This window comes from Patella vulgata, chromosome 9 (assembly GCF_932274485.2).
Source record: "Patella vulgata chromosome 9, xgPatVulg1.2, whole genome shotgun sequence".
NCBI classification, from domain to species: Eukaryota; Metazoa; Mollusca; class Gastropoda; family Patellidae; genus Patella; species Patella vulgata.
The window spans coordinates 40,466,357-40,481,138 of record NC_065887.2 but is presented as its reverse complement, the minus strand read 5'-3'; the positions used below and the strand labels follow the sequence as shown (position 1 = coordinate 40,481,138).

At 36.7% G+C, this 14,782-nt stretch overlaps 1 protein-coding gene across 1 annotated transcript; it reads left to right on the top strand.

The window, feature by feature from the left end:
• The first annotated feature begins 981 nt into the window (after positions 1 to 981).
• Positions 982 to 6,348, top strand: LOC130010510 (ankyrin-3-like). Its single transcript, XM_056103151.1, has 3 exons — positions 982 to 1,021; positions 1,212 to 1,253; positions 3,947 to 6,348. The coding sequence occupies exons 2-3, from the start codon at positions 1,247 to 1,249 to the stop codon at positions 6,346 to 6,348; spliced, it is 2,409 nt and encodes an 802-aa protein (XP_055959126.1). The 5' UTR covers positions 982 to 1,021; positions 1,212 to 1,246.
• Positions 6,349 to 14,782: the final 8,434 nt, after the last annotated feature.

The window sequence follows — 14,782 nt, the reverse complement described above, 5'->3', positions numbered from 1 at the left end:
TTTAAAGATACATTAGTAAGTGCTAGAGGACCGCATTACACGCAAAACAAAAATCTACAAGATAAGCCTACGGACAAGACAGAAAATAGACAATGCACCAAATAAACAAATATCAAATCAAGTGAATGGATTTCGGGGCAAGCCGTAAACGTCCACTGTGCTGTACAGTCCCGGGTCTGTTATGGTACAGGCTTCACTCAAAATGAAAGATTTAGATAAAGAGCTAGCCGTTCTAACTCTAATAGCCGTTCGAAAATAGATAATGTAAAATGAATAATTTGAAAATTTAATTCAAATTACTCTATTGGGAGCGAAGATATTAGCCTTTTGAAGGTTTGACAAGACGTGTGCAATAATTTCAACCACCGTACTGGTTGTTCGAAGCTAAGTCTCGCTCCTCCATTTTTAGCTTAAAACTAAATATGGCTGAACTGTTCTAATCTATTTAATATTGGAGAAATCTGATGCCATCGACAGTTGATTATTGCCTGGATGAGTTAATTAATGTCTAATTAATAATATTTTAAACATTTCAGGCAGATTTAGCTCTTGTATAATGTATGTTTAATAAACATTTGATAGTCGAAGTCCAATGTAGTCAGAAATTATGATTTCAAAATTATCTCCAATAAATCCATACAAATAACAAGTAAACTTGACATTATACAGAAGTGTTCGTCGTTGTCGCCAAGTCTTTTTATGCACTCACAAGATACTAAAGTTATTTTTCAATTGCTTTTTAAATTGTGCGAGAAATTATATTCGAGGGACGAAGACGCCAATATACTTTCGGGGTTATTGGACTTGTTTGACTTAGATGCTGTAAGCGTATGTTTCATTGAATGGCAACCAATCTTTGGAACACCTGATGCCATGACACATTTGCATTTAATTGATGTTGGAACGTTTAGCTGTGTTGTTCCTCCTCAAACAACATCTGGAATTGATATAATTGTTTTATATTAACAGGAACTGAAGTCTGGATTGGATGAATTCCGTAAAGGTAACATTGATTTATTAGGTAAGTAAATCATATTTTCCTATTATTTAGTTTATGACCAGATCTTGGGTCCAGTCAGTGCAATCTAGTGTGTATTGCATTGTCCCTCGTACAACTTTGAAATTTTAATATTAAATTATAAGTTGACCTATAAGGTGTAATTGGTTGCCAAATGGGAGTGGTTATTGTTCTATATTTACACGTATTTCAGGTAAAAGGAGTATAGACAGTCACAGATTGAGGACAATGAAAGGTAGAGTTTAGATTTCAATATATTCTATGTGAAATTTGTTATAATGATGACTATGAAGACAGTAGTTGATCATGTCAGGTGTTTATTACTGGACTTCATACGGAATGATGAGACAGATATGCACTATCTACAAGGAAGGTAGTGACGTATACAACAAATATTTGGTTGTCTGTCTCCGTATAGGCTAAGATTTCGTGAATTTATAGCAAGTCACCCATTCTTACTCGCTCCCTCACCTACTTCATGGTAATTGCTATTGACTTTATGGTTATGAATCGTACAATATCGTTTGTTTCTGCTTTTTATACGCCCACATTTTCATGTGGACGTATTATGCCGTCGCCCCTGTCCGTCCGTCCGTTCGTCCACAATTGTTTGTGGACTCTCTACATGTCACAATTCTTATCCGATTTCGACGAAACTTAAAATATAGGTTTATCCCCAAAAGATCTCGGCTGCTTTCGATATTGGCATGTATCGGATCGAAACTTCATGGATTATGGCCCCTGTTTGTACGAAAAATCACGTTTTTAGCTTGTGGACCCTATAGAGGTCACAATTTTTATCCGATTTTGTTGAAACTTGAAATGTAAGTTTATAACCCAAAGATCTCAGTTCCTTTCGATATTTGCGCATATCGGACAGTAACTTCCTGAATTATGGCCCCTGATTGTACGAAAAATCACGTTTTTAGCTTGTGGACCCTATAGAAGTCATGATTTTTATCCGATTTAAAAAAACATTCTATTATATCCCCGTTACACCCTAAGGATGACTGAGTTCGAATTTCGTGAAAATCGGCCCAAAATTGACAGACTAAATGCCGCCGTTCGTTCCCAAATAGCGTAAGAATATGGTATATCAAGGTTGTGGACCCTATAGGGGTCACAATTTTTATCCGATTTTGTTGAAACTTGAAATGTAAGTTTATAACCCAAAGATCTCGGTTCCTTTCCATATTCGTGCATATCGGACCGTAACTTCCTGAATTATGGCCCCTGATTGTACGAAAAATCACGTTTTTAGCTTGTGGACCCTATAGAAGTCATAATTTTTATCCGATTTAAAAAAACGTTCTATTATATCACCGTTACACCCTAGGGACGACTGAATTCGAATTTCGTGAAAATCGGCCCAAAATTGACAGACAAAATGGCCATCGTTCGTTCTCAAATAGCGTAAGAAAATGATATATCAAGGTTGTGGACCCTATAGAGGTCACAATTTTTATCCGATTTTGTTGAAACTTGAAATGTAAGTCTATAACCCAAAGATCTCGGTTCCTTTCGATATTCGCGCATATCGGACCGTAATTTCCTGAATTATGGCCCCTGATTGTACGAAAAATTGCGTTTTTAGCTTGTGGATCTTATAGAGGTCATAATTTTTATCCGATTTAAAAAACCGTATTATTATATCACCGTTACACCCTGAGGACGATTGAGTTCGAATTTCGTGAAAATCGGCCCAAAATTGACAGACAAAATGGCTGCCAGTCGTTCAGTTCCTTTCGATATATGCGCATATCGAATTGTAATTTCCTGAATTATGGCCCTTGATAGTAGGAAAAATCACTTTCTTGTTAGCTTGTTCTCTATCCATCTCTCGAAAATGTGGGCGTATCCTGCCTGGCAGCCGCTGGTTCTATTAGGTTTTATTGTATATTTATGATTATGTGGCGGATGGATCAGGATATAACACAAATGAATTAGATACATGAGCATTGTGACCTCGCAAATGTCGAAACACCCCACCCCATCCCCAATAAGTTAAATGTCACATTTAACAGTGATATCAACGGGCAATTCTAAGAATTTCTATATGAATAATATTGTATTTTTGGTATGATGTCTTATTTGTATCCCAGAAAAGCTCAATTCTGTACTGCTTTTAAAGAAATTGAAAGACCGAAATGAGTTTAATGGAATAAAATGAGGCTTAAATCCTGCTCGGCAACCTAATCTTTTAAAGAAAGAAGCGGTTATTGTTTTTCAATAAGACATTGATTTTTTATTGGGCCAATTTCAAATCTGCACTTGCTTTTCAGTGATGCAGGAGGGGGAGGGAATTGACAATGTATAGTCGTGCGTATAAGACGATAAACCGAGGTCTAGTATACGCATTGGTGTGCACGTGACAAGAACTCTTGGCAGTTGGAATTCCCATCTCCATTAGCCCAGTAGACCAATATGACGTTAAACCTCATTTAATTTCATTTTGGTTGAAAGTTGAACCATTAGGTATTTTGCCCGTTCAAACATTAGCTAGTCTCTTTCTGGATTTGGTAAAACCTGATATTTGCTGTTCTTGGCTATAAATTAGGACACACAGTTAATTAATGTTCCATATCTAGAGAAATATGTTTGTGCCCGTTCTTTTTCTTCGCAAAAAGTCAACAAGGTATGGTTTATACTGAGACTGTTTGTGTGACGTGTATATACAGCAAATGTAAATATCCGGTGTTTGATATCTTCATGATTTTTAGTTCAAAAGTTTCAATTACTTCTATAATTATTGAAAAGGTACAAGATTGAACAAAGGTTTGAAAGACCCCACACAAATTAAAATGTATAATGTGACATACTTTTAAGCCTAGCTTAAATACATTGTGTTTCAAAGTTGTTAAGGTGTTTTTCTTTTTTTTTAGCGATTTATATGTAGCTCATATCAATAAACTTACCTTTTGTCTTCAGGTGAAGCACTTGAAAATCTTAACTATGTGAAAGATAAAACATATGTTGAGACCCGTGCCCTTTATGAAGGTTTGAAGATACTGAAGAATCATCAAATCCTAGGAATAGTAGGGGCGGCTGGTGATGGTAAAACTGTGCTATCAATGATGATAGCCAAACAATTCATTGAAGAACGTCCGGAATATAAACCATTGTTGATTAATGATTTGGATGATTTAAAAGAAGTGAGCTTTGAAGATGATAAGTATCTTTATATCATCGATGACATGTATGGTAAATATAATAAATTACAGGCACGTATTGATAAATGGCCTGCTCATTTTGGCACTCTTCGGGTTAATAAAGAAAGGGGCAAATTAGTTATTATTTATGTAATGAGAGATTATATTTACCTTTCTTCTAAATATCAATTAGAGAATTATGATTTATTTGTGGAACATGTTGAAAAAACAAATAAAATATTTCTTCATAAAGGCGAATTCTCTTTAAACACTAAAGAAAGGGGACAATTTTTAGATTTTTATGAAATATCATCTAATAAGATAATTTCCAAAATTACTGACTGTTTCGGTTTTCCATCGATTGCCAGTTTGTGTAGCAAATTAACGACTGATAAATTACCGGCGATTTTTGATAGTTCGCATGAATTTCTTATTTTAGAATTAGAAACGTTTTGGAACGAAAATAAATATATATATGCTACACTAGCACTAGTATTTTGTTTACATACTGTTTCAGAGAAAGACCTTAAACAAAATTGTCCCGCGAGAGTTAAGTCTCTTATTTCGACCGTCACTAAAGAAATATGCCCAGAATTTAAATTGAATGGCGCTAAGCGTAATCTCAATGAACTTTCAGATACATTCCTCAAACATTATATGAACATATTTTCATTGCGAGACTTTGTTGGGGTGCCATTTTTACACCACCTTTCCGTTGAATGCATGGAAATGGCTTTACAATACTGTTCTTTTGAACTTTTGATGTCAGTGGTTAGAACAAATCACCAAGTAGATCGGTGTATTAAAATACATGACGATTATTTCGACGAGCTTTCAATGCGCTTTTTAAAAGAATTACATAAGAATTCTGATATAATCAGCCATCCTGCTTTCATTGACTGTGCATTTTTATCACATTTTCTTGGTAGGAATGATATAGCCAATTTGTTGCACAATACCAAATTTATCAATTTGGGAAATATTCGTGAAGTACAGGAAAGTGGCAATTTTCTTCATTACATTACACTTCATGGAGACATGAGATGTCTCGAAGCAGCACTCTTTTATTTTCATGATCAGCTACCCCAATTAGTTGAGGAAAAAACGGATATGGGGTGGGATATAATCGGCCTTGCTGCTGTTTCGGTTCATGACCCTATCAAAAAAATGAATCTTTTAAATGAAAAGGAAATTGGAGACTTATCGGCATTACCACATTTAGTGGTTTACTCAGATAAATTTGACATTGTTAACCATGTCAGTAATTTCACAAACTTCGACAAAAGCAAGCGTGATAATAAGTCAAGAACAATTCTTCACAATGCGTGTGATTCAAAGCACGACAATCATCAAATAATCAATTTTCTGATAGACAGGGCGTTTGATGTAAATGCTAGAGATGACAGTGGTAGTACACCACTACATCTGGCTGTTGCGCGAGGCAAAAAAGAGACTGTGTCTATTTTAATAAGTCAAGACGCGGAGGTTAATGCCAAAGATGATATGGGCAGGTTACCTATTCATATTGTTTGCAGCTCTTATGGCGGTAGAACTGATGTCGATGTAACCCAGATTCTAAATCAGTTAATCGAAGCTGGGTCATTTTTACATAAGGCTGATAAACTCAATCGAATTCCTTTATTAGAAATAATAGCTAATGATGACATAAAGTGTTTTGAAATACTAATAAACAAGATGACATCTTTTGATCCCAAGTATACCCAGACCATAATTGGTGAAGCAACAAAGTTACAGGATAACTCCATGTTAACAACTATCTTAGATCGTATATTGCCATATGGAACAGATAGCAATCTTTTTAATAAAAGTATTTTATTCATATGTTGTGAATCTGTTGATAAGATGAGAATTTTAAACAATAAAGGTATGGATTTTAATGTAGTAGATGAAAATAACCGTAGTATTCTACACCATAGCTGTAGACGTGGTTCTATTGACACGGTTCATTATTTAGTGAATGAAATAGGATTAAACATAAATCAAAAAGACAAGACTGGTTGGACTCCTGTATGTTATTCTGTGATGTCGGATATTGATCCTATTAAAAAACTCGAGTTCTTGTTGTCCAGGGGGTGTAGTTTACAGGTTTGGATGATGACAACTGTAGTTTACTTCACATTAGTTGTGGATATGGTGAACTTGAAACTGTTGAATATCTAGTAAATCAAATAGGGCTAGATGTCCACCATAAAGACAATGATGGTAACACACCGTTTGTATTCTGTTCTGCCTCTAACATTAATCCTGTCAAGAAACTCAAATTCTTGTCATCAAAAGGGGCAAGTTTACGTGCTGTAGATTATAATAATAGAAGTTTACTTCATCGTAGTGGTAGAGAAGGTACTCTTGAAGCTGTTAAATATCTAGTTGATGAAATAGAGCTAGATATAAATTATGAAGACAATGAAGGTTTAACACCGGTTATGTTCTGTTGTCTATCTAGCATTAATCCTATCGAAAAACTCAAATTCCTGTCATCAAAAGGGGTAAATGTACGTGTTGTAGTTAACAATAATAAGAGTTTACTGCATGCTAGTTGTGTTTGGAGTACTATCGAGACTGTTGAATATCTAATAAATGACATAGGGCTGGATGTCCATTATAAAGACAATAATGGTTGGACATCGGCAATGTGCTGTTCTGTATCTAAAATAAATCCTATCAGTAAACTTAAATTCCTCTCATCAAAAGGAGTAAGTTTACATACTGTAGATAACGACAATAACAGTTTACTGCACGTTAGTTGTCGAGAGGGTACTATTGAAACTGTTGAATATCTAGTAAATGACGTAGGGCTGGATGTCCATTATAAAGACAATAAAGGTTACACACCGGCAAAGTGCTGTTCTTTATCTAAAATAAATCCTATCAGTAAACTCAAATTCCTGTCGTCAAAAGGGGTAAATTTACGTGTTGTAGGTAACAATAATGTGAGTTTACTTCACTTTAGTTGTTTAGATGGTACTGTCGAGACTGTTGAATATCTAGTAAATGACATAGGGCTGGATGTCCATTATAAAACGAATGAAGGTAACACACAGGCAATGTGCTGTTCTGTATCTAAAATAAATCCTATCAGTAAACTTAAATTCCTCTCATCAAAAGGAGTAAGTTTACATACTGTAGATAATAATAATAATAATAGTTTACTACACGTTAGTTGTCGAGAGGGTACTATTGAAACTGTTGAATATCTAGTAAATGACGTAAGGCTAGATGTTCATCATAAAAACAATATAGGTATAACACCAGCTATAGAAAGTTCTTTATCTAATGATAATCCTATCAAGAAACTCCAATTTCTGACTTCAAAGCGGGTAAGTTTAAGTGATGTAGTTGTCAATAATATGAGTTTACTGCATTTTAGTTGTGGAGAGGGTAATATTGAAACTGTCGAATATCTAGTTAATGTAATAGAGCTAGATGTCCATCATGAAGACAATAATGGTTGGACACCGGCTATGCATTGTTGTGTGTCTAAGTTTAATCCTGTCAGTAAACTCAAATTCCTGTCATCAAAAGGGGCAAACTTACGTGCTATAGATAAAAATGATATGAGTTTACTACTTTCTAGTGGTGCTATGGGTATTATTGAAACTGTTAAATATCTAGTAGATGAAATAGGGTTGGATGTTCATCAAAAAGGCAATAACGGTTTAACACCGGCTATATCATGTGCCTGTTCATCCATAAGTCCTGTCGGTAAACTGAAAATTCTGACCCTAAAAGGGGCAAATCTGCATGCTGTAGATAATGATAATATGAGTTTACTGCATGTTAGTTGTCTACGTGGTATTATTGAAACTGTTGAATATCTGGTGAATATAATAGGGCTGGATGTCCATCATAAAGATAATGAAGGTTGGACGTCAGCTATGGACTGTTCCACGTCTAAAATAAGTCCTGTCAGTAAACTCAAATTACTGTCATCAAAGGGGGCAAATCTGCACACAGTAAATAATGATAAGATGGGTTTACTGCATGTTAGTTGTTGTTTTGGTACTATTGAAACTGTTGAATATCTGGTGAATGACATAGGACTAGATGTCCACCATAAAGACACTAATGGTTGGACACCGGCTATACACTGTTGTATGTCTGACATTAATCCTGTCGGTAAACTCGGATTCTTGTCATCACAAGGGGTAAGATTACATACTGTAGATAATAATAATGATAGTTTACTGCATGTTAGTTGTCGGGATGGTAATACTGAAACTGTTAAATTTCTCGTGAATGAAATAGGGCTGGATATAAATCAGCGTTCGGGAGGCATTTATACACCATTATTATGCTGTTTCCTATCAAAGGTTCAACAGATGGAAAAGATTAATTTCCTTATCTCTAAAGGTGCTAAGATTATAATATGTCGACCATAATTATGAAGATGGCATGACAGACGAGGGTGACTGGTAAATGTAATTATCCACTACATCATAGTTGTTATCTAGGTACATTAGATACAGTAAAATGGCTAGTCAATGATGCGGGATACGATGTAAATAAAACTGACGATGACAATATTACAGCCTTACTGTGGTCTTTTAAAACAAAGATTCGACAACAAGAAAATATTAAGTTCCTTATATTCAAAGGAGCAAAGATTACAATATATCAATCTGATTAAAACAGATCCTATTTCGTTTCGTTTTTATAGTTTAAAATTTCGTTTTACTTGTCTTTACTACACTAGGATCTGGAAGAGTTGTTATCATTGACGTGTTCTGAATGATGTGAGGGCATAGCTGATGAAACGGTCTGTTACGGCGAGCTTTAGGTGTGTTTGCACGGAACTGTGGTATCACCTAGTAACATCAATGCTGATTGGTTAATCAAATGTCTGACGTCATAAGGTCAAAAGCTGCTCGTATGACCTTTGACGCGATCCAATACCCAAACATCAGCGAAAACAATATACTAATCAGTAAATATAATCTCTCATTCTGTGTCAGGTTCTCTGTTAGACAAATTTCTCCATTTCAGTCATATCCCATCGGTATATTTTATCTCCTGTATAATATTATTATGTACATGTATTTCTATCAAACAGCCATTCCTCTATTTTTATATTTATCGCTATATTATCATGTATTTTGTTTAACCAGATATTTCATCTCTAAATATAGTATCAGGGGTTTTATTTAATCAGCCCTTTCATTTCTTAATGTAAAATGTATTTCTTGTTTTATTACATAGCGAGCAGTATAGATTGATGAAATTTTAATTCAACATATCTTTGTAAATACTGAACGGAATGTAACTAGTATTGGGCTGATATTCCTTTTACAATGTATTCCTATTACAAGCGATTCATATTGTGCTGCAAGGGACAACGTATAGTCATTCGGATGGTATAAAAAAAACTGAGATTTCGTGTTCACATTGGCGTACACGTAAAAGGTCCCTCGGCAGTTGGAATTCGTTTTAAGAGTATGTCGTAGCGCCGTTACCCATGCAAAATTGCCCTCATAGCACACTGTATGGCATATGCCTGTCTTCATTTCATACAGTGCTATAATGACGCACTAAAATTGTAAGATACCATATCATATATCTACGAATAGTTAAACTATTAATATATTGTATTATAAATCTAAAGAATAGTTACACTATTAATATGTAGCCTCACTATTGCAGTATCTAAAGAATAGCCTCACTATTAATATTTTGTATCATCAAAAAAATATTCGAAAATGGTTATTATTGAATATGTTGTATTGTACATTCCAAGAACGTTCATGCATAAATTATACTGCTTTCCACATCCATAAAGTGTTAGACAATTATATATTCTATTACACCACACCCATAAATTGTTTATTCATTAAATATATTCTATTAAACCACATCCATGTATCCATTAAATATATTCTATTATATCACATCTATAAATTCTATTTTACCATATCCTTAGATTGTTGTCTATGAAATATTTAAATCACATCAATAGATTGTTTATCCATTAAATATATTATATTATATCACATCCATAGATTGTTCTTCATTAAATATAGTGTAGAGTAAATAACTAATTAAGTGTTGTTGATTTTTTGAACATATAGCTTCCATACTCGGTGCAATGTATTGTAACCAAATCAAGTGGAACCAACTGATACTGTTTTGATTTGGCATCCATAAAGGCACTGAACGTATGTTATAATATGTTATAAGTCGTCATTCATTTATCCAAATATTAAATGGAAATCTGAAAGTTACAATCTAAGGCACTGAACGTATGCTGCGTTCCTATATTCCACAGAAGTGTGATCCATCAAAATGTTGATTTGGATTTCGTGTAACTAAATCTTTAATTAAACCGTTAATTAGGGATGTGAAGGGTTTCACTTGGCTTAATCTGTAAAGTGATGTTACAAAAATGATGGCTCGCTTTAACTAGGCTTCTGATCTGTCTGAATTGCTTGTACGCACATATTACTCGTTGCTTCAACGGTTGCATAGAATCGACAGTGTACGCTAGATTTAAGCGTTATTTAGGCCTGAATCGTGTTATAAATGTAACACTGGTAGTACAGACTGTACATGGGGAAAGGAATGGTAGCCTATTTAACGCAATAATTCGGACTTTGTCTAACACCACGGACTAGGTGGAGACAGGCTGGAATATCCCCGACAAGTGTCCTTTGTTTTCCAATGGGGGGGGGGGGGGTGCGGAGTCCCCGGAGTAAACCCACGAGGTTGACAAGGTATATCCCTATCTTCAAGTCACATACGCCCACACAAGGGGTCGAAATAACGACCGTTAGTCCGAGATGGCCTTCCAGCAAGTGCTCGAAGTGCGACAGTCTAGACCACACTGATCGGCAGATGATTATTTGCTAGGCCGCTACACTCGTAATTCTCTGTGAAACAGATTGAGTCTAGACCAGTAGACCCCCTCCCCGCCTCCCGTGACTATCCTGGATGCACTAAACGTCATGCAAATAAATTGCAATAATGGTGAATAGGGTGAACACTACCATTATTTTCCCTTCCAACTTCGGGCGTACGAGACGGCAATCAGATTTCATCGGGTAAATAAACACCCTTTACTTTGCCTTCTAGGGGTCGAAACCACGCGAACGCAAGTCCGAGGTAACCGGTGTAGCGCGACACACTAGACAAACAGGCCACCACAATCCCCATCCCTCCCTTGACTATGATGCATAAGTACTAGACTTAATGGACGTCATGTAATTAAAGGGCAACAACTCCATTTTTAAAATAAAAAAAGTAAATAGGATGCATACAGCATACCACCATCATTTTCTCTCCCGACGTCCATATTAATTTTGGTTTTCCACTACAAACCAGGGCCGTTTTGCAGGGTGAGCCCCGGTCTATGCAGTAGCGCAACACTCTAGACAAACAGGCCATGACAACCCCCATCTCTCCCTCGACGATCATGTAACTAAAGGGCAACAACTCCTTTTTTTCAAATAAAAAAGTGAATAGGATACATGGACACAGCTCTCCAAATATTCCGAATGTAGGGCGAAAGTTATTTTTCTCCCTTTCCCTTTTTCCCCCTTTTGCATGGCGATTTGAGTTGACTTTTTGGTGTCGAATCGAAGAAAAGGTTTTGAAAATACATTTTCTGCCCGGTTTTGGTGAATATTCGTGGTTTTGAGGCGGAAGGATACAAGAGTTGAGAGGTAGGGTCAAAAATTGCATGTTTACTTTTCTCTACTTCCAGCTTGTGTATCTCAAGTTGTCCATGGTGAACCTCATACGTGCTTTTGGCCAAGAGGTTAGAGAGAGAGAGGGAGGGAGGGAGAAATGGGGTTTAACGTCCACTCGACACCTATAGGTCATTTTGGGACTAACATACGGTTCAATTTTATTTCCATAATTCGCTTGCACGTAGGGGTCTTTGGCAGTGGGAGGAAACCGGAGGACCCGGAGAAAACCCACGAAATTGGACAGGCGACCATACTCCTTGTTACGTACAACCGGGGATTCGAAACCACACCAGTTGACTCAATGACAGACTTAATGATAAAGCGCGCACGTGCTAACCATTCAGCCCCCCCCCCCCCGGAAAAAGTTAGAGTCGGTCTAAGAGACGAGAATTAACATTCAAGTCAGTGGACAAATCTTTAGTGATTTATGGCCACATAGGCCTACCAACATGATTTTTTGTTACCCAAGATTATACACCAGAATCCATCAAATCGCATCGATCCCTTGACTGCATTGAAAGTTTTCAGGCATCGATCATTATTTATTTCACCACTCTTGTGCGCATATTTATAGGGAAGATAAAGTGATAATTAAGAGTCAGCTGCTTTTTTTTCTAGAGGGGGGGGGGGGGGTGCATTGCCATCAAGTTGACAGCAACCTTATAAACTCCTTATAATCTTCGCAATAGCAATAATTTAACTGATTACTGTTGTCGAACAACTTTATTTTCTAAATCCTTTATACCTTCTACCATAAAAGAATGGAATAACCTTGATATAAGTATTAAAAATTCGACCTCTATAAGTAAATTTAAAACTAAATAAATTGATAAAGATAAAAATATACCCCCTTATTTCACCTTTGGCAAACGTATCAATCAAATATTACATATTCGTTTTCGTCTGGGGATCACCTGGCTAAGTGGGTAAGGCGCTGGCTCGCTAACCTGGATGTCGGGTGTTCGACCCCTGCATTGGCCGAGAAAGTTCATCCAGATTTTCCGGCGTGGTTTCTCCTTGTCAGTGATGCAGGACGGAGGGCCTGACAAGGACAGCTGTCTAGTCATTCGGATGATACGAAAAACCAAGGTCCATTGTGTATACATTGGAATGCACGTAAAAGATCCCTTGGCAGTTGGAATTCGATATAAGAGTAGGCGATAGTGCCGCTGTCCGGGCAAAATTTCCCTCATAGCACACTGTATGGCGTATGCCCGTCTTCATTAGCCCAGGTAGGAGTAGGACGTTAAACCCCATTTCATTTCATTTCATTTCATTTCATCGTCTTCGTCTCTCTTGCAGTGATCTTAATGGGCATAAATTTTTAAGGCATATTTGGGACAGCGTCTTTACATTACGAAGCGCGCAAAATATCTTCAAATCTTTTATCAATACGCATTATCTTTTATGGTTGTAAGCAGCGCCCCTTTTCCCCCACCCCCAGCCCTGCTACAACCCCAAAACCCAAACATTTTATCGGGCTCACACGCATAGTTGTATCCTTAACTAATGGCAAGAGACTCTAACAAAGTCATATCCTGGCAGGTATAAACCAATCACCATATAGCGGTCGGCTGAGAGGGTTAATTTAACGGCCTTCATGTTTGTGGAAAATATTTTAAGATCCCGTTTCTCGAAATCGTAACTAAAGATAAAATCCAAATTTTAGTAGATACTTCAATTTTGATTGGCTAAGCACTAAAACCAATCTAATATTATCCGATCAAATTACTAACATTTGGATTTTATCTTAGTTAAAATTTCGTGAAACAGGCCCCAGGCCATCAGGGGCAGAGCCTGAAGTGACCCAGGCGAAGGAGCGTAGCTTCGTGTAGTCGCACCCCCACCCCCGCTAAGAAAATTTGACGGCCGCAAGCGTTTTCCTTCAAATTCGCCTAACATTATATAGCCTATAAAAGTTGGGTGGCTGACGAGGGTTCCAATCAACCTATCAATCGATTACAGACAATTACAGTCCACGGACACGGGAAAGTCAGAAGAAAATTTAACGGCCGCAAACGCGTTTGACTACTATTCCAGTGCATGAATAGAGTAACTTCAATATGGTCCAATGTGGCCTACCTTCAGTGGTTGACCTGAATCTCAAAAATCACTCAGTCGCATCCAGGTCAGGGGCAGGAATCGCGGTAAATTCAAAGTTTCCAATGATAATCGATGCCCGAAAATGTCGCACAAAGTAGTATGGCTCGACACAAGATGTTTTAATCCATAGTCTATTCAGTACAAATTCGTAGTAATCAATTAAAAGAAATGTAAAATTAGTGTTTTATTACATATATTTCGTGCATTTTATGTTGCCAACTAGATGAACTAATAATTTTTGTTTTCACTTTACCTAGCTGACCCTACCCCCCATCCCCCCCACACACACACACCTCTGCCTAAGACGACAAAATACGTCCACATGAAAACGTAGGCGTATAGAAACTAGGCCTATTCGTCTGTCACGTTTCTTTGATTTGTCGACACGGTTCGCTGGTAAAAATGTTGAAAGTCTAATTTCCGGCAGTGAAAACAACCTCAGTGGTACCGTTTTTTTTTTGTCCAACAGCGTAAGGTAAAATCTTCCCGACAGAGGGCAGTCATGTAGGCCTAATTATAATTCAAAACTCTCGTAACCAGTCTTATATTTTGCCTTTTTCAAATTAAGCATCTTAGTTTAATTGTTTGGACACACGCATCAAATTAATCTGATGTTGAAAACTATACCCTATTTATAACAAAAAAAGAAAGAAACCAAACCCACGCCCATGAATCATGAAAAGCGTTCGTGGCGGAAATTTCATTTCTAGTTTAACATCCCAGTTATTTTTTTTATTTTAATATCGGTAAAACATTGTTCCCGAAAACCTCAAGATTAATAACTTGTACACCCAAGTCAGGGTGGATTACCG